Below are 20,400 nucleotides of genomic sequence, written 5' to 3'. Positions count from 1 at the left end.
GTCCTCACTAAGTTCCTTGAGCATCCTTACAACCAGTGATTTGAACTCTGCATCTGATAGATCTCTTATCTCCATTTCATTTAGTTCTTTTTCTGGAGTTTTGATCTGTTCTTTCATTTGGGCCATGTTTCTTTGTCTTCTCATTTTGGCTGCCTCCCTGTGTTTGTTTCTGTGTATTAGGTAGAGTTGCTTTGACTCCGTGTCTTGGTCGTGTGGCCTAATGCACTAGGTGTCCTGTCGGGTCTGGTGGCACAGCCTTCCCTGTCACCCAAGCTGGGTACTCAAGGTATGATCTTTGTGTGGGCTGAGAGCACCCTCCTCTTGTAGTTGAGCCTTGGTTGCTGTTGGCAGATCAATGGGAGGGATTTACCCAGGCCAGTCAGAGGCAAGGACTGACTGTGGCCACTGACCACCAACTTCCGCCCTCCATGGAGGATCAGCTGTGCAGGGGCAGGTGGTGGTGCCCCGGTGTGGTCTGTAGCTGTCCACTGGGTACGCTGGCCCTGGGGTTTCCTGGGCGGTGCAGGCCAAGGTCAGCCCCCATCTGTGTTTTGCCCAGGGATCCTGCCTGAGCTGTAAAGCAGTCTCAGATGGCTGCTACTTGTGCCGGGCTTGGAGATTCCCAGGTGAAGCCAAGCTGTGAATCTAGGCTGGCTGCTGCTAGTGCCCGGCCTGGGGTCACTTAGCAAGATATGGGCGGACTGAAGGCCCACTGAGGCTGGCTGTTGCTTGTTTGAGAAGATTAAGGAAGTTGTAAATCATGAGCTGAGACCAGCCATTCATCAGGAAAAGTCACAGTTAACCATTTGGGTGGGACAGGGCCTCACTGGAGAGCCTCAGGGGATCACCAGGGTGAGGCAGACGGTATTAGCCAGGTTGATGGAGTCTCAGGTATGACACCAGTCTGTCAGCTCTGTGGTGCACGTCGGTTCAGAAAAGGGACAGTGGCTTCTATCTGCCTTTATTCATGGAGAAAGCTGTTTCTCAGCTCTCACCTTGATGCCCAGACACTTCAGTCTCTGCCTGTGTGCCACCGGTACCTCCGTGTGGCTGCTCTGGTGCTGGCGCTCAGAGAGAGTGAGTCTCAGTACGTCCTCCTGTGGGCACTTTAAGGGCAACTGCTTGGGACTCCAGAAATTTCTTCCACTGGCTCCGTCCCTGCTGGTTTTCGTAGCCAAAAGTTGTGGGGGCTTAACTTTCTGGCACTGGAACCCTGGGCTGCGGGGCTTTGCGTGGGACTGGGACTCTTCTTCACTCCTGGGATGCCCTGCACGGAGGATCAGCCCATTGCACATCCCTGCGCCTCCTACCAGGCTGGATGTGCGTGGTGTCTTTAATTCCGTAGTCGTCAGACTCCCATTCACCCCGATCTCGGCTGTGTCTGAGTGACGGTGGTTCTGTAGTGTGGTTGTAGTTTTGATGTGGTTGTGCAGGGAGGTGAGCCATGTGTTCTGTGCTGCTGTCTGTCTGAGTGGTTTTCGGTTGCAGTTTTGATCTCCCCTTTGACTTGTGAGGTGTTTAAGAGTTTAAATTTCTAAGTAAATTTCTGTGTGGATTTTACTTTTGTTTTTGGTATTAATTTCTTTTTTTATTATATTATGTTGGTTTGGTACACTTTTTGAATTTTGGAATTTGAGATTTCCTGAAGTCTTGATTGGTTTTTGGAAATTCTCTCACGTACTCAAATACTGCTTTTGCTCCATCTGTCCTTCTTTCTAAATGCTGTTAGACTGAGTCACTGTGTGTGTTGTCATCTGTCCTCTATGGTTTTTTTAATAAAAATTTTTTGTCCTCTTTTCTGTATTCTAAGCAGTTCATTCTAGGTAGGCCTTCCAGCTTATACCTTTCTTGCTTCATCAAATATCTGTTAAATATATCTACTAATTGAACCATTTACCATATGTTCAAATTTATGTATTATTATTTTTAAAACTTGCATTAGTTTTTATGGTGTCTAGTTCCTCATGAAAACTTTAATGCTTGCTTGTATTTCCTGTAGCACGGCCCGTCCAGCTGAAAGGGCATGCTGGGTCGCCCACACGTCCGGAGCCCGGCGGCGGCTCCGCTCTCGTCGCTTCTGCCCCTCCTGCCCGTGCCGCCTGAGCTCCCACGCCCCGTCCTCCTGCACGAGTGGGCGGGACAAGGCGCTTAGCGGTTTATTGGTAGAAATATATTGACTTTTCCCTCCAAAGATAGTTTTTATCTCCCAGAGGCCTCGGGGCACCAGGGGTCGTGGCCCACCCCTTTCAATGTCAGGGCTGTCGCCTCTGTCCTGAGCACGGGACCCAAAGCAGTGCAGCAGCCTTTGCGAGGACTGGTTTGCCCCCAGCCCTGGGCGTCCTGCCGTCCCTGTGCTCCCGTCTCTGGGTGGTTTGGGCTCCTCGGGCCGTCTGCAAGTCTGCGGCCTCCTTCCAGGCAGCCCACGTGCCTGGGAAACCTAGCCCTGGACGCCCTTTTAGTTCCTCTGGATGGGATATGGAACTTGAAATCTGTTTATGGTATTCAGTGAGTTGGGCTATTGCTGTTAAGAGTAAAATATGTCAAATTCCAAGAAGGAAGGCAACCTGTGGGTCACACACTGGCATGTTCAGAGGTCAGATGGATTTGAACTGCTTACTTCAGGCTCACTGCCATCACAGAGTACCTGGGTCGTCGCGTCTCCCCACCTGTTTCTGGGGTCAGCTCCATGTTGTTGGAAGAAGGTTCCCCACAGCCTTGGTGGCTGCACGAGTCTTGTGCACCCGCACCCAAGCAGAGGGGCTTGTCTCTGTCGGCCAGAGTTCTGGGGCCAGCTTAGACCGCCGATCTGCCTCTGACCGCTCTGCTTCAGACGTGAGCCACCTTGGGCATCAGGCGTGGCAGTCTGCGCGGCAGCGGAGCCCACTCCCAGAGGCGGCACGGGCACTCCACGGCAGAGCTCAGGGTGTGGTACCAAGGCAACCACTGGGTGGGTCACGGCATAGGTCCGGCTGGGCCCTGCAGCCTCTCCCCCTTCTACCTGGCCCCTGACTGGGAGCGGCCTCATTCTCTGCTGCTCGGGTTGAGCTGCTTTTATCTGCAGGCTCACTCTTACTTTACTTCGAGAATGTTTTCTGCCTCAGACCCTTTGGGTATGTTTTCGTGTAGTCTGTTTTCTTCGTCAAGGAGTGATAATGAGGCACATTTGTTGCATGTGATTTGTCCTCGTTGACTAAGCTTCCACCACTTCCCCTGTTTCAGAGTCCACATTTTCTCTAGTCCGTTCTCCACGTTAGCAGTGTTGTTTGCCGAGTTACTGCTGCTGCTCCATGGGGTTCCTCTCCTATTCACTTCTGCAGTTACTTTGTTTTCAACAACAGTTTAGGCTCTGAGCCAGGCTGCCTGTGTTGCAGTGCAGGCCCCTTCTCCACTCGGCAGGTTCTTGAGCGGAGTTCCGCAGCCTCTTAGTTGCTGCCTCATCGGGGCCACTTCTCAGGATCCTGTCTGTGTGAGCAGCCTTGAAGGAAGGAGGCAGGGTCTCCCTCAGCGACAGAGCGCAGGCTCGTTTCATCCATAAAGGCAGTGGGTTCCCATGGTCTCTGGCCCTTCCTCGCAATACCTGTCACTGCCGAGCATCCTTTGGGCTCAGGGTGGCGCCCACCCGTGAGTCTTGGGGGCGGGGCCCCATGGGGACTGAGATCCTCCTGCTCCCGCTGCTGGCTGTACAGGGGCGACCGTGCCTTGCGCCAGCATCCACGGACTGGGAACACACCCACTCCATCAGCTTGTGTGAGGTCCCTCCCTGGCTGTGGTCCTTGTAAGGTCTCGTGACGTTGGCGTGCACTAGTGTTTGTCGGTCTCCCACCGTGCCGCCTAGGACGTGGTGAGCCCATGTTGAAACTGGCCGTGAAGCTGTTTGTTTGAATATTCTTTTTTTGTTATTGGCACTGAATTTTGAGGCCCAAGTGAGATATTTCTCAGGAGAAGGTTAAGATTACTAGTAGCTGGTATTATATTGTGAAGATGTACATTGTAATTTGTTGGCTTTAGTTCTTTAAATTAATTGTAAAATGATTATCCACTAAAAACAAAATTTTTTAAAAGTTATAAAGAAAAACTAAAGGGAGTACTTAAATTTTTTTTTGTTATTCTTTTACAATTGTCCCAGGAAAGTGACTTTAATAACAAAATTAAACATTGAGAGAGCAGTTGGCTTTTAACAAGTACTACCTTAATTAATGTCTGTGTTTTTGGCTCTTGATACATATTAGACTCTTGTTCTTAATCCTTTGTTTTAAAAAACATCACATTAAAATTATAACAGCAGCGCAGATTTATGAAAACTCAGTGAACTGTGGGTAAGTGGAGGGTAAGTCGCTGTACGAGGGTAGAGCACTAGAGCCAGCCGGTGTTCGCGTCTTGTGTGTTGACAGTTGCCGCACTGAAGTCGCTCTTGTGCCAGCGGTGGCCACTGCACGTCAGTGTGGGGAGTGGTTCGGTGACTACGGGCAGGGTGGGTGAGACGTTCACTTAGGGGGGTTATTTTCCGTTTCCCTGCAGTGCCTGTTCTGTAGCTCTACCGCATGGTTTAGTCGTAGTGGGTACACTGCATTCAGCCAGGTGCAAACACATTCAGAAAACGTGACTGTCGAAATACCAACGTCTTTGACCATAGCTGTTCAAAAGAAGGAGAGGACGTGATTCCACCGTGTCTCAGATGCACGTTCTTCTGTAGTGTTGGTGCAACGAAGGATGGGAAACACTGTCATTCTGTAGAGTCTAGTAAAGGGAGTTAGGAGAGCAAGTAGCGTTTATTCTGCTAAACAGTTGCCTAAAGCATAGAAGCAGGCATATTGCTTGGATGACTAGCAGAAATGTGCCAGTGTTGATGAACATAATTAGCAAATACTAGCCCATTTAAAATATTTTGTGCAATGTTACCAGCTTTCTGTAGCTCCTTACGTATGTGTATATGATAAGATTTATCTGCTTGGTGTATGTTACTTTGTATATAATGGATTTAACGGTACTGACCGTCCTCCAGGTTTCGCAGTCGGCTCCGGCCTGTGATCTAGTGCCCACTTGTGTGGAGTGGGGTCTGGTGCGGTGCCATCCTCTGGGAACGGGACGCTCTCCTGTGCCACTGACCCCTTTGGTAGGCTCTTTCCCAACAGTGTTTTTAAATGGATGAAATACGTAAGATTGCAAAGATAATAATATCAAAATGATAAAATGTCGAATTTGTAATTTTGTAATGAGCTTTTAAATTTACCTCTTGCCCTGGCTGATGTGGCTCAGTGGATTGAGTGCTGGCTGGGAATCAAAAGGTTGTTAGTTCAATTCTCAGTCAGGACACATGCCTGGGTTGCAGGACAGGTCTCCATTTATGAGGCGTGAGAGAGGCAATCACACATCGACGTTTCTCTTTCTTTCTTTCTTCCTCCCTTTCCCTCTCTAAAAGAAATAAATAAAATATTTAAAAATTTACCTTTAGTTATAGAATGTAATGTAATAATTACTGTAATTTTGAAGTGGCGATGAGGGTAAATGATATTCTCAGATACCTTCAGACACTGAACGCGATCAGAAATCACCTGACTTCTGCTGGCGCCCGAGACTCGGGTGTGCCCCCTGCTTGTTCATGCATTCATAACAAAGTGGGTGCTTAGAATTCTAAACCTCAAAGATTAGCAAAAATAAAAATGTAATCTCTCCCCCCAAGATCCTAGAACACTTGATTACATATGTTATAAAAATTAATTGTAAGAGCCCTGGCCCATGTGGCTCTCGGTTTGTTTGGCTGTCATCCTGTAAGCTGGGAGGTCGTGGGTTCTGTCCCTGGTCAGGGCGCATGCCTGGGTTTCATGCTCCATCCTTGGTTGGTACGCGTACGGGGTTCGGGGGCAGCCTGTTGATGTTCTCTCATATCAATGTCTGTCTGTCTGTCTCTTTCTCTAAAAGCGATGGAAAATGTCCTTGGGGGAGGGGCTTAAAAAACTCACTGAAAGATGTCGGGGCTTTGAAAGTGTGTGCTGTGTGCTGACGAGGGAGGCCGTGATTGGTGCCGGAGCACTTTCGACATGTTGTGGTCCGTTACGCTGTCACGTTGGTGAGTTTGCTGCATATGTTCATGGGACGCATACAGCCCATTCAAAGAAGTACTAAATCATTGAGGGAAATCATTTCATAATTGCCTCAAATCAAAAGGTTTTATTTCTGTGAATTTGACTGTGAGGGGTTTTCTCAATAATCTTACTCAGTAGTGTTTCAAAGATAGAGAGAAGACCTCTGTGTTTTCAGATTTCATCGCACAGTCAGCAGCTCGGTAAAGTGGCCTCAGTGAGTGTTGCCATTTCCAGTGTGAAATGTTACTCTAGTCGGGGAGCATGTGCACTCCAGTGAGGGGCTGTGCGGGGCGCAGTAGGGCCGCGTGTGGCTTTGACACCCGGCTTTTTAGCCAGTGATCTTGAGCTTGTTGTTTGACATAGAGATGTTAGTTTGCTTATCTTTTAAATGAGGATATTATGTCAGATATTCTTAGTATTTAAAAGGGAAGGGTGAAGCGAGAGACCGATTAGGCACACTTCTGTCTGCCCTTCCGGTGTTCGCTGTGCACCCTCTGCCCCCACCCCCACTGCCCGTCACACGTGGTGCCTCGGTCAGCACAGGTCTATCTTCTGTGTTTACACTGCCGTCTGCTGGCTGGGCCCCTCCAGGGGATGGACCCTGATTCTCTGTGCTGGCTACCATTTGACTGTAATGCTGTTTTGTGTGGTGAAACAATCATTCTAAATTAATCATGTATTAACTCCCTAGCATGTGGCCGGGAGGTGCCAAATGAACGAGTGCTCCCTTATTCCTGTGACCTCTCACAACGCAGTTTCATGACGTGCGATCTGACACCGGTGTCCAGTGTCTGGTGGGTGACGTGCAAGCAGAGGAGAAGGCAGTGTGCAGTTAGAATGTGGGTGATCAGCGTAGCCACCACGCGCCCACACTCAATGCACACTTAGGGCAGTGGGCTACGGGCTTCGCACACATCGCCTTCTCGGATCCACAGGACTGTCTTATACCAGGTGGTTTTAACTACTGCCTTTTAAGTGATTAGCATACGGAACCTTGCTAGGAAACCACTCAGCTACAATGTAAATTCTGGACCGTTCGATTCCAAGCCTTTGATTTTAACTACCACGGCAAATAGCCTTTGCTCTGAATCGAACGTGCTGTGTCACAGAACCAGCCACGGAGGACTAAGTAACAGTTGCAGGCGGTGGAACCGCATTGTGTGAGGGCAGCTTCAGGTCTGGCTCACTCTAACCTCCCCTCAACACTGGCTTCCCAAAGATTCACCCAGCACACGGGATGCCACTGAGAGACTGCCACCCAGAGAGGGACTGGCTGACGGGCTCTGTGAGGGCGCCCAGCCCGGGAGTCCTCCAGCCTGCTTACCACTGCACAGGCGCCACCTAGTGGTTCTGGATGGTGGCCCCGGCTGGGGCTGGGGCTGGGGCTGGGGCTAGGATCCCCCTCTCCCCTCATCCCCAGGGGTGCAGTTGCTTGGCGCTGGGCACACGCCCCGGGTGGTGTGCAGTGGTGCATTTTCCCCGGAGAACTGTGCAGAGCCTCGTCCTGGCACCAGAACCCATCCCTCCATTGCCTCACGGTCGTTTCCTGCAGGGCAGCGTGGTTCCCGTCCTGCCCCCCCCCCCACTTGATGTCTCCGGAAGGCCCCTCCTTGGCCCTAACAGACAGTGCCACCTGCTTCTGCTGCTAATTGAAGGGCGGCAGTTTGAAAAGACAGGTTCTGTGGGCACAGCCAGTTTCACACCTTCACGGGCGCCTTTCGCTTTTCCTTCTTTTGTGGTTGGAAGTGCTCACTAAGAAGCAGTTCCAATAGTCGTCTTTATTCCTTAAAGATGACGGGCCGAAACAACAAAATCCAAACCAGAAGTAAAACTAAACCCACCAGTCCCTACTGATTCTTTAGCAGGTCCAGGTGAGGATCGTGGGCAGAGCAGGAGAGAGAGATGTTGATTTAAAGTCTTTAATAAGTCCTGAGGAGACTGTTGAAGCCTGGACAATCGTCAAGTCTTCGGAGCAGAGCCCACACTGCACGCATGGCGGGCTGCACGGCAGTGCCTGGGGTCTGGAGGGGACCAGCCACAGAGACAGGTGACAGCGTTTCCTCCACGCTGCAGCCTCACTCGACTCCTTCCCTCCCGTCACTCCGGCAAGTGGGCTGGGGCTGAGAGAGAGAACTTGTATCTCGAGTTGTGTCCTTAGCAGTTGGTAGAGCTGCTCCCTGGGGCCAGGCCTTCCGGATGCCAGCGCCCGTGGCCATCTGCTGCGTGCCACGCTTCCAGAGGGAGAGCAGCACCTCGCTGAGGAGGCGGCGGTCCTTGGTGTCAGATGAGTTTCTGGGAGGTTGGAAGACTGTGTGTGTGTGTGTGGGGGGCTCTGGCTCGTTGGTTCCGCTGCGGTGGCTGGTGGTGGAGCAGCCAGCAGCCTGGTGGGAGTGGGGAGGCGGCCACTCTGGATCCCGCCTCCCATGCACAGGGGTGAAAGGAAGGGCAGGCAGGGAGGGGGGCCGGAGGGGCTGTGTGCGTGCGGGCCGTGGGGGCGTACAAAGGTCCAAGTAACGTCAGGAAGGAGCCAGCCCAGGACATGGGATTGCCCCAGCCTCGGGGGTGGGAGGGAGGGTGGGGAGGGACGACGCTCACTCCTGCCCAGAAACAGTGGACCAGACTCCGTGCCGGAGAACAGGGGCAGGATGGCACTCGCGTTCAGAACTGAACGTGAGCAGCGGTTGCGGTGCCTCCCTGTGCGGCTCAGGCCGGGGCTGGGGTCTTGGGACAGTCGACCAGGCCTCGGAGCCAAGGTGCGTTGTTTCCAATTAGTTCGCTTGTGGAGGGGCTGATAATTAGAGGGCACGACGGTTGTTTTAAATGAACTATAATTACGAGTTCTAGAAGGTGCCAAGAAGCTTTTTTTAATGAGTTACATGGAAATACATTGGTTCTGTCAACCAGCTGCTGGAACCCGAACACGAGGTTTTCCACAGTCAGAGGGGGGAGGGGGCGTCTCAGAGTGCATGCGACTGGGGACGGGAGACCTGACGTGTTCCCTGTGACTCGGTGACTGCAGGGGAGACAGTGGAGAGCTCGCACACACACAGTGCCGTTGTCGACGCGCATAAGCCTTTCCTCTCTGTTAGCGAAGCGGCGTTTGTGTAACTCACTTTCCTTTATGGCGTGGGCTCCGTAGCTGAATGCGCTGAAGACGGATGTGACGGCACAGTGACTCTGTTCCCTCTCTTGTTCCCCCCGAAGCAGAGATCAAAGAGCAGTCTGCGGAGGAGGACACGGAAGCCGAGGCTGAAGGCGGCAGACGGCCCACCCCGGCCCTGCAGCGCTCGGCGTCCGAGGAGTCGGCCAGCTCCCTGGTCTCCGTTGGTGTGGAAGCCAGAATCAGGTCAGAGAGCCCGTGCGGCTGGCTGGAGATGGCGATGGGGGGTGGGGTGGGGGTGCTGTAGGGGCCGCTCAGCACGTGTGAAGCTGGGTGGGATTTCATTGCTGAGCCGCTTTCACTTGGGGTGTTGGCCTCCTGTGCGGTTGGGGGAGTGCTGTCCCCGGGCTCAGGCCGCCGTGGAGCCAAGCGGCCCTCTCATGTGCTCCTCTCCGCGTCCAGAACAGGGAGTCACCGGGACGCTCTTCCTGCCACGGGAATCACTGAGCGCTTGTCTTTAGGGGCATCGTGATAGTTAACCTGTACACCCTTTTCCCCTGGGACTTATTCTGTCTTTAGTCTTTAAAAAAGAAACAGGCCCTGTCTGGTGTGGCTCAGTGGATTGAGCGCGGGCCTGCGAACCAGATGGTCGGGGTTCGATTCCCGGGGTCGGGGTTTGATTCCCGGTCGGGCACAGGCCTGGGTTGCAGGCCCGGTCCCTGGTCAGGGCACATATGCAGAGGCAACCAATCGATGTTTCTCTCTCTCTGCCTCCTTTCCCCTTTCTCTNACTGAGCGCTTGTCTTTAGGGGCATCGTGATAGTTAACCTGTACACCCTTTTCCCCTGGGACTTATTCTGTCTTTAGTCTTTAAAAAAGAAACAGGCCCTGTCTGGTGTGGCTCAGTGGATTGAGCGCGGGCCTGCGAACCAGATGGTCGGGGTTCGATTCCCGGGGTCGGGGTTCGATTCCCGGTCGGGCACAGGCCTGGGTTGCAGGCCCGGTCCCTGGTCAGGGCACATATGTAGAGGCAACCAATCGATGTTTCTCTCTCTCTGCCTCCTTTCCCCTTTCTCTCTCTCAAAAAGGGGGGGGGGGCGAGAAACAGGACTTTACAACCTAGATGTGTATAGTTCAGCTTTGAAATCTTTTGCATTTTGACTTTATCTGAAAGCCCCGAGGAAGACTCCGAAATCACGCACCAGTAACAGTTCCCACCTCCTTGAAATGCCTCTTCGCCTTGGTTTGCCTCCCTCCCTCCTTGTCCTGTCTTCACTGGCTCCTACCGGGGCTCCCGCCCTTGCGACCCCGGAGTTCTCAGTGGTCCTGCCGTGGCCCTCCGCTGAGGGGGACCAGCAGTGGTCTGGGCCAGGACATACACAGTCTTGCTCCCCACCCAGGGGTCAGGGTCCCCCGACCCCCAGTGTGTCCACTACCGCAGGTGGCCACTGCTACTGCAGCATGGCAGTCTCTCCTCCCCACCCCCACCCCCGGCTCCCAGCCTAAGGCTTTTGTCCCCCAGGAACAGTGGGGGACGGTGTGGCTGGGTCCTGGTGTCCTCAGGCCCCTCCCCTTGTGCATGTGCCCTGGGAGGTCCTTGGACAGGTGCCCCTGTGCTGCGGGCCGTGGCTGTCTGCTGTTCGCACACTGTCTCACACGTGGCCCCCAGGAATTTCTGACCTTTTCTGCTGACTTTCTCCTGTCTCACTTGTGTGGTATGGGTGTCCTCTTCAGGTGAAGCGGTGCCTGTCCTCCAGGCAGGGGATGGGTGGCCCTGAGACTTCTGCCACCCACCCGCCTTCGATTCAGGAAAGGGAGTCTCTCCGTTGTTCGGAGAGTTCTGGTGGCAAGGGAGGGAGCGGTGCTCTGCTGCTTTCTACCTCCAAAGTGGAACCAGAGGTCCCTCTGTGCGCCCCGCCCCCGCAGGGGTACCAAGTCACCCGAGATGCTGCACTGCCCTTCCTCCTGCATCTCTGCCCGCCTTTCCTGAGGCTTCGGTAGTGTGAGTGCTTCTCCAGAGGTCTGACAAGGCTGGGAATAGTCTTCTGTTGTTCCCTGTTAAATACCACACCTTCACACATGGGTGGTGGTTTTGGATACGCAGTGGTACATTAAGATATTTTTCATCAATACTTTAAAATGTTGTTTGGCAAGGCCAGCAGTAGCTGGTCCTTGCCACGCACAGCTGACATCTGCAGGGAAAGAAGGAAGCCAGCCTCGGGGCGTGCGCAGGGGGGTGGGAGTGCGGGGCTCAGAGGTCACAGACCAGAGAGCTGTGGGACTCACGGCGCTGGTACAGGATAAAAGTCTTCCTGTCTGACTTGACTTTTCTAAAAGTAGACCTCATTTAATTGTGTGTGTGTATCAGTAGGCAACACATTCATCATTACATTGAAATAGGAAATACTGGAAAAATGTAAACAGGCTACTTTCACAGAAAAAGGAAATTAGTTGAGAGAGACCCAATCTGGGTTTAACTTAAGTTTGAAAAACTCCCAAGAGCCCCCTCCTAGTTGCTCTGTGGGATGCTGCCCAATGCATGAATCACTTAATAAACCCAGTTAGATTAGATCTCCAAATTAAAAAGAACACCTACAGAGATTATAGATTATTCCTACCACCTGTTAATGCAGGACACCAGGCCAGTTCACGGGGTGGGGACAGCAGAGGTGGTGGTGGGGCCACGACACCTGCGGAGGGAGATGTGGGCGGTGGTGGCAGCGCACGTGTCGGTTGTTAGATGTGTTTTTCTAAGGTCCTTCATTAGGTATGTATTCCATAACTTTATATTATTTTTGTCCTTTAACTTTTAAACATAGTTTCTTTTAAGATGCTAATAGATTTGGTTGTTTAGAACAGTTTTTGGTTTACAGAAACATCGAGCTGATGGTACAGAGTTCCCATTGCCAACCTTCTCCTGCCTCAGTTTCCCTGCTTGTTCGCACTGTGCATTGGTGTGCTGTTTGGTGTGCTGTATGTCACAGAGGGTGCGCCGTTGGATGCGTTGTCATTGACCCACGTCCCCAGTCTACACGGGGGCTTGCCGTCTGTCTCCCGCAGGTTGCTGTGCACCCTCCGAACCAGCTTCTCCGCTCTCCGCCCCTTCCCCACTCCTGTCACCCCCTTCCGCTGCCTCCAGCACCCACTCCACACGTGTGTTTTATCCCACTGCACGTGGCTGTGTGCGCGGTAACGCGTTATGCACACAGAGCGGTCCCTGAGGTGGTGAGATCAGACTGTCACCACCTGTCTTACGGAGCTGGTGCGTGACTGGGGCGTGACTGGGTGTCGAACCCGCCCTCTTCCCCAATCTTAGCTTTACTTTCCTCATTGTTTTTCAGTACTTTGAATTTCTTGAATCAGATTTAAAAGACAATCATGTTCCCAGATACAGGCTGTAGTTTGTTGATTTTGGTATGGTTAGTACTTTTAAAAAAAATCATGCTGTGGAAAAGAAGAATTGTAAATGTATAATTGTTTTGTTTTTATGCTGTAGACATTAAAAAGCTTAGCTTATGCTGAAAACACTAATTTTAAAGTGCCTGTGTCTATAGTTGTCACTTTAAAACGTTAAATAAAACTGCCTTCTGCCTCTGTCTCCCTTCCTTACTTCTCCCAGTGAACAGCTCTGCGCTTTCTGTTACTGCGGTGAGAAGAGCTCCCTGGGACAGGGGGACCTGGAGCAGTTCCGAGTGACCCCTGGCCTGGCCTGGCCGTGGAGAAACCAGCCTTCCGGCAAGAGGGACGGTGACGACAACAGCAATGGGACCTGCGAGAAAACACAGAACTCGGTGCCACGAAAGCAGAGAGGACAGAGAAAGTAAGCACTTTCCGATTGAACCGCTTGGGACGCCGTAAGACCGTAAAATGTCTGCATTGTTTGTGACTCTAGAAATGGTGTTGTTACTGAAAGTTTCTCACGTTTTCAACGCTCACAGGATGCTTTATGACTCACCATTAACCCAGCCAATGCTCCCTTTCTCAAAATGTCTTTTGTATTTTTTTAAAAGTCTGTTATCTTCATTGTGTACTAACAAAATCAGTGTGATCACAAAAGTTAACTTCAGAAGCAAACTTCAAGGACCTAACACCCATGGAAAGTAGGTGAAGCGGGCGGGCGGAGCCTATCCCCTCTCTGGGTGCACGTCGGCAGGTGGCAGGAGTGGAGCCGCAGAGAGCAGAGCCACGGCGTGGCCTTTCTCGCTCGCGGGGCCTTCCCGGGCCACTGGCTTCTGCATGTGGTCCAGGACACACTGGACTGACTCGCAGACCCGTACACAGCCCAGGTCGTCCCGCTTTCTCTCTAGGTAACAGTTACATGCCGCGGGTGGCCTTTCCAACGTGAAATAAGGTTCTCTTCTTTAATGAAACGATAATTGACTTAGGAACTTGCATAACTATGTATTTGTGTTTATATCCATGGTCAATATAGTTCCCCAAACTCTTTTCAAATATGTTTGCTTCCCAAGTTTTAAACATCTTCTCATCTGTGTGGAGTTTTGGTTCAAGGCCATCTTGATCTGTGGACCGGCTTTGGGAGTGGAGGGAGTAGAATTTTCTGAGGTCCACTAAGAAGTGTAAAATTAATTTGCTTGGAAGGCTGCCCCGGGAGGGCGGTGATGTAACCGTGCAAGTGGTTCTCTGGCGCGGGTCCAGGACGAGCACTGAGGCGTTGCTGTGCTGTGCTGGCTGGGGCGGCCTGCCTGGGGCCTGCCGCCAGGGCCCCGAGGACCTGGAGCAGGAAGTGAGGCGGTCACGGTCACGGTCACGGGAGAGGGTCTTCTGAAAGAAGTTAAGGTGGACCAGTTTAAGGGAGTCTAGAAGTACGTATCTGGAGTGTTGCTATTACAGAGGCCACAGCTAGGTCCTGGGCACAAGCTTTCCCTGTCGACAAAGTGAGTGGCCTCCTCCTCACAGAGTTCGGTGAAGTCAGCCAACTTTCCGTGTCCGTCGATAATTAGCACAGTTGTGGACCGGACTGGGTTGTGTCTTGTATATTCCTGATCTTCTTCGAAAATGGCAATTATGTAAGCACCTGCTCCGGGAAGTACACTTGGCCTTCATGTACTTATTTTATAAGTTAATTTTTAGTGAAAATCTATGAGTAAAGAAGATAATTATGTAAAAATAGCCTTTGTTTACAAAAGCCTTTACACACACTAAGTGTTTACCATGTTATTAAGTAATGATAAAAGCCAGTTAATGGACCTAAGGACTAAAGCGCATTTATAAAATTTGGAGACTGTTTAGGGGTAAACGATTAGTTTAGCTTGGTAATGATTCTAAATATTTACAGAATATGTCACTGATGGACTATAAACCAGATAAACAGCTAGGTATTTTTTTAAATAACTTCTAAGGGAGGTTTAAATAGTTTTCCTTTCAGGTTTGCTAAGTACAAGAATCCATCATGAAGGATTCACTTGTCCTTTCCTCTCGTTTTAGACTTCGCCCGGTGAAGGCTTGCCTTTCAGCTTCCCTCCATGTTTCTTCCCAGGTCGGGCTGCTGTCCTCGTCAGGGTGGGCGCCCGTGGTTTCCTGTTGTGTCGTGTGCAGACCGGCAGGCCGCAGGGCCTGGGGGGCTTTAAGTAAGCTGCCCACCAGGAGCTGGTTCGCAGCGGGCTGGTTGGCCACCCCACTGGTCTCTGCGCCCGCCCCATCACGTGCTGGCGCATGGGAAATAGGTTAAAGCGACGCATTAGTCTTTGTGGATGTACTGTTGGTCCTCTCCCAGTAAAATACCAACGATTAACAGTGAAGGGGTTATTTGTAGGGATGGAGATTATATTTATAGGAAAGGGTTTGTTCTCCGTCTCCTGCGGATATTCATAAAAAAGAACTTAGAATTAGCATAGCATACTAAACGTTCTCAAAAAGTTAGGTCCATACGTGTCTAATGCGGAACATAAAAACATTGGTTCTTTCTGGTGGTTTGATATTTAGATGTGCTCACTGAGTGTGTCCATGCTGTCTCTGTCTCAGCGACTCTAGGTGTGAAGCGGCTCCGTGTCCCGGCCGTCGTGCCGGTGTCTCAGAGGGGTCGTGCTGAGTGTCCCGCAGACAGGCGTGCAGCGCGTTATGCGCCGTACTCAGTAGTGATCTGACGGGGAGTTGGGGCAGATTAGACCTCGTGGTGTCAGAGGAAGATTAAAGCTGTGCTGCCAGTCACCCAGGTCCCCGTATTTCATGCTTGGGTGCAGTGGCAGTCCCTGTTCACGGAGCCTCCGTGTTAACGTCCCAGGTTTGCGGGCCTCGAAGGCCCGCGAAGGCCCGCGATCCCCCATACGTTGCAGCCTTTCCCAGTGTCCCTGGGTACTGCGGTCTCTGCTGCTCCATGACCCCTGGTCCCAGGCCACCGGTAGGTTTCTGTTTCTTCCTCGGTTCCAATTGAGATGGATGGTCTCGGTGAAGAGTGCCTGCCACGTCCTGCCACGCCCCAGCTGTCGGGGTTGGTTGGGGACTGCGAGAAAGCCCAGCTGACCCGCTTGGCTCCCCCTGCCCCCTCTTCACCCGCAGTGGGGCCTCGTTTCCCCGGGGGAGCGCCTCCCTTTACGGCAGATGGACTGCCAGCTCGGCTCCATGTGGTGGTCCCCACTTACGAAAAAGCAAATTTAAATTTCTGATTTGATCACGTTAGGTCTTATAAGCATTTAAGTGAGGCCAAAGAGAATATTTGTTTTATATGGGAAAATATGGATTCTGATTAGAATATTAGAGTGCTAGTTTTTATAAAAATATCTAGAACGCCAAAATAAATTTACAACTGTAATTTTTACACTGTTTACAGATTTGGAGATGTTTCTAGCTGCTTACGTGATACAGTGTAGTCATCTAATTTCAGATTACACTGTGAATAATAATAGACGTGTTCTGAAGTTGTTTTACAACAGTTTATGCCTAATAAAATAAATCTGGCTATATTGCTATATTCAGGTTGCTACAAAGTGGAACACTTTCTGTCATTCTCACTTAACATCCCTTCATTCCGTTTTCCCCAGAGAGCGGCCTCCTCCGCAGAACGCAGTGGCTTACGTGAGTGTGAGCACGCAGACCGCTTCCGATGGTCAGGCTGCCAGAGTCTGGGACGAGCTCAGTCTGGTTGGCCTGCCAGACACCGCTGACGTCCAAGCCTTATTTGGCCCCACAGGTATGAGCCGGCCGCGACCTAGGCACCCGTTGGTTCTGCGAGCACTTCAGCGTGCCCGAAATGACCGCTTCCTAGTGAGTGCCCTTCGTTGGGGGTGGTCACGGTCGCAGTGCAGAGACTGTCATCGGTACGTGGGCACGCTCCGGGAAAGTAAACCGTCTCTTTCTCCCCTGCCAGGGCTAACCCTGGGCCAGATCCTTTTTAAATCTTGTGAATACTTTTGTGTTAGCGGCAAAGCCATGGTGACCCGATAGTCGAGGAGAGATGACATTTGGAAGGGGTCTGTGCAAACCTGGGGCACACAGCATTCTGGGTCTCTCTGCCGGACTGTAAGGGGAGGGACAGTAGTTCTTAGCCTTGTGGGCGCCCCATTAGGACAGAGGAGCATCGCACCCCCCTGAGGTGCTGTCGGGGTTTCCGGTCCACAGACGGTGGCTCAGGCGCACTGTGACGGAGGGCGTCTCGGCTGAGCCGTTGTCAGTGACCGGCGTGGCACACGTGGTGGGCGGGGCAGGACAGAGGGGTGGGCTGCAGCTTGTGTGCCACATGCTCTACATCCCAAATGAAGTGTGACGTGATGTCCACCAGGAAAGTAGTGTGTTATGTGTAAGATTCCAAATAAAAGGCCTTGTAGTAATATTTAAGTAAAATGACTAAAAATAAATTTTTTGTTGGAGAGATAATTACTAATAATTCAGTGATGATTCTTCTTTTGAGCTCCTGAGAATCACCAGCGGGGTGGGGGGGGGCTTGTTAAGAGGAGTTTCTGGCACCAGAGTCTCGTTTGGTGGGTTCTGGCTGTGACCCGAGAGCTGTGGTTCGGACAGGTCCCCAGGTGGCGCTGCACCACACCGTGTATTTCACACCGTGGAGTGGGCAGGCCTTTTGCGCCTGTACTAACGTTTGTGCGCGGTTAATGTCACTCATCTCCTTCTGCTCTGACCACCTTAGGCACGTGTTGGGCTCATCACCGCTGCGTGGAGTGGTCGCTGCGAGTGGGCCGGACGGAAGAACCCTTGTCTGTGAGCGTGGACAAAGCTGTCGTCTCAGGGAGCACAGAAGTAAGTAGAAGGGGCAGACGTTCAAGTCCAGCTGTGTAACATTTGTGCTAGTCCGCAGAAAGCCTCACTTAGGAGAATTATTTCAGTAAATAATTATTTAATAATAATTTCCGTAATGTAAAACCCCTCAAAATAGGAAATTATTAATTGCTATTCTAGAGTTGTTTGTTCATACCACTAGAACATAGTATGTTAAGGGATGGAGTGAATGTAACTTTTTAAAAGAAATATTTTGTTTGAACGAGAAATTAAAATGTTTAGGAATTAGAGTTACTAGCTCTAGGTATCCATCCACGTGGTCACTTTTTAAGACACAGGCACTTGACGAAGACCTCCCCTGAGAGAGAAGACCCGACAGTCATCTAGCCCACAGCGGGCCAGTTCCGTCTGATATTCTAAAAACTGATTAAAACGTTCCTTTTCAGCTCAGTTGGCAGTTCAGTTCATCCCTTTGGCACTGTCCCCGTGACCGTTTGTCCCCGGTCTGCTGTCCTCAGCCTGCGGTGAGGCCACCCTTCCACGGGGTGTTGGAGATGGGCATTCCGGCCGGAGAAGAAGTTACACGTGGTCTTTGATGGATGGGACGTAGTTAAAGCTTCCAAAAGTGTGGTTGAGACAAGGACTTGGATTCAAGTAGTTATTCAGTCGTAACATTAGCTTTACTCAGATTATCAAAATGACGTCTTTCACGTGGATGAGCTCCTCACCTCGGTGTCAGCGGTGGAAGAATGCTTGCTTTGGAAACGCGGCGTTACACTTAAGTGCTTGTGTTACCAGGGCGTGAGCGATGTGGTGCCTGATGGGAAAGTCCACGGTCTAACATATTTAGGTGGCCAGATCGGGAGTAGGATGGGTCCGTGAGAGTGATTTTTTCCTCTGAACTGACTGGGAAGCGGTTGGGGGTCACTTTATGATGTTGAAAAGCACAGGCACATCTCAGAGGCAGTTGTGGGCTTCGTCCCAGTCCGCGCGTTAAAGCCAGCGCCCAATGGAGGGAGCCGTGTCTTGCTGGTGGAGGGTCTTGCCTTCAGTCATGGGAAACTCTGTGAAGCGCAGTAAAGGCTGCGTGATGGGAGAGGCGGTGAATGAAGTCTGAACCTGAGCTTCGTGGTGTTGGGTTGGAGTTGAAGCGGTCAGTGCGAACTTCCCAACATGTACACAGATATGGGAATACAGACCCGTGCGTGTACCTGAGTGTGCGCACGTATGGTTCCTGGCTCTGTTTGTTACCAGGGCAGTTAAAGGGAAGCTCACCCATCCCTGTCCATCTTGGACAGAAGGTACCGTTCTTGTTCTTTACGTGCATGCTGAATAATATTTAAATGGACTGTGGAGGTCAAGGCTTTGCCCTGGCCCCCACAGAGGAATTGGGGCCATGGGACGCTTGCAGTCCTGCTCACTTCATCTCCGCATTAGTGTGGAGTGGGCCCAAGCACTCGGAACGCAGGCACACGCTGGGAGTGCGTGGCGAGGAGACGAGAGGGAGCCAGGGGTGGCTTTGTCAGGGGAATCTGCCTGGCCTCCAGTACAGCGGTCGGTCAGAGCAGGGTGTGTCGGCTTTCTGTCACCCTTTCTTCGGTGTTGTTTGTTTTGTTTTTCTCCATTATTGCATGGGCACAGGGTAGACCACTTAGCTAGCAGTTTTAAAACTTGTTCTCCACTAAGAAAAAAGGGGGTTGTCTCATTGACAAAAGTCTAAACATAAAAAAAAAAATTGATGAGGAGGCTGTGGAGAATGGGTGTGCTTACACTTTGCTGGTGGGAATGCAGATTGGTACAGAGTTTTCGTGGGGAAGTTTGATGATATGTAACAAGCTACATATGCACTTATCTTGGGGCCTTTCTTGGAATCTGTGCTGAAAATACACCTGCAACAGTACAGAATACTCAGGCTGTTAAAAGTTGCAAAATACTGAAATGACCTAACTGACTAAAAACACAAGAGAATGGTCAAGTAAACTATGGTATGGTTCATGCAGTGGACTGTGGTGCATCTGAAAAAACACAGTGATGGACAGCTCTGCCAGCTGTTCCAAATAAGCAGTTACAACTGTCCAGGGTAAGGGGACAGAAAGGAATAGGGAAACTCACACTTAGAGGGATGGGGAGGAAAAGAGCGAACCTAAGTAAATGAAAACCAGTATCTTGACCGGTTACCCATAAAGCTGTAGACGGAAGGAACCCGACGCACCTGCTGTCACACAGTGAGTGCATGAGTTTCTGGCAGGGGCGTGGGTCAGTACTTCTGAAACTGCTTTATGTACGTATCGTAGTGAACAAATCAGTAAATGGATGGTAGATCACGAGAGCTAGGTTTTCCACTGTTGGAGAAAGGAGCTACTAGTGAGGAAAGGCTAATATGAATTTTGTGGCGTTGGAGTGGAATCAGAGGGGTTCATGTAAACTCACGTTTTTTACCATTTACGCAGACAGATCCTGAGCTACAGATGTGTGTACGCGTGAGCTGGCATGCGTACATTTGTTCCTTAGCTCTGGAAGCCGGGGCCCCGGGAGCGGTGAGCATACCTAGGGCCTAGACCTTGGCTTTTCACCACTGTTCTCCTTAAGAAGTAGAGTGGTTCCTGGTGCAGGGAAGTAAGGCTCCAGGAAATAAGGACGTGCTCAGAGAGATGGGGACTCACTGAGAGGTCAGGAGCCAGCCCGATGGCGCACAACAAACGGAGATCGAGTTAGCTTTTCATCCACAGTAAAATGGTCCACGGGAGTCCAGGCTGGCACGGATAAAGGTACATTTTCATTTTCACCAACAACTTACTGACTTGGGTAGGTTGAGCACGCCGGCTTTCACTCACGGGGTATAATGCTGATTGCCCTCAGTACCTGGGTTTGGTCACTATCCACTCCAGCTGGTCTGCCGACCATGGAGCACGTTTAGTGGGAAAGCTCCAGCACAAAACTTCGCAAACCACTTTCCACATGCTTGACCAGTCACCGCACCTTCTCCATACACTGCAAATCTTGTCTTGCATTTCCATTGTATTTTTACCT

General features: G+C 51.2%; 1 protein-coding gene across 15 annotated transcripts in view; it reads left to right on the top strand.

The window, feature by feature from the left end:
* The window catches only part of KMT2C (lysine methyltransferase 2C), a 163,599-nt gene that overhangs the window by 16,790 nt on the left and 126,409 nt on the right, over positions 1-20,400 (top strand). For 13 of the 15 annotated variants that reach the window (XR_005064086.1, XM_037029515.1, XM_037029525.1 and 10 more), the window contains exons 2-5: positions 9,288-9,429; positions 12,803-13,003; positions 16,182-16,330; positions 17,282-17,391. Coding sequence is in view for 14 of the 15 variants with exons in the window: in XM_037029515.1 (XP_036885410.1) it covers positions 9,288-9,429; positions 12,803-13,003; positions 16,182-16,330; positions 17,282-17,391 (602 nt within the window). In the remaining variant the exon portion in view is untranslated. The remainder of the gene's footprint in view (positions 1-9,287; positions 9,430-12,802; positions 13,004-16,181; positions 16,331-17,281; positions 17,392-20,400) is intronic. The other 2 variants (XM_037029526.1, XM_037029514.1) reach the window with 1 other exon arrangement.

Source organism: Sturnira hondurensis, unplaced genomic scaffold (genome assembly GCF_014824575.4).
Source record: "Sturnira hondurensis isolate 20B ecotype Veracruz unplaced genomic scaffold, ASM1482457v3 Scaffold0020309, whole genome shotgun sequence".
NCBI lineage: Eukaryota > Metazoa > Chordata > Mammalia > Chiroptera > Phyllostomidae > Sturnira > Sturnira hondurensis.
Note: the sequence above shows the minus strand (reverse complement) of the source record. Positions and strands in the feature narration are given on the sequence as shown.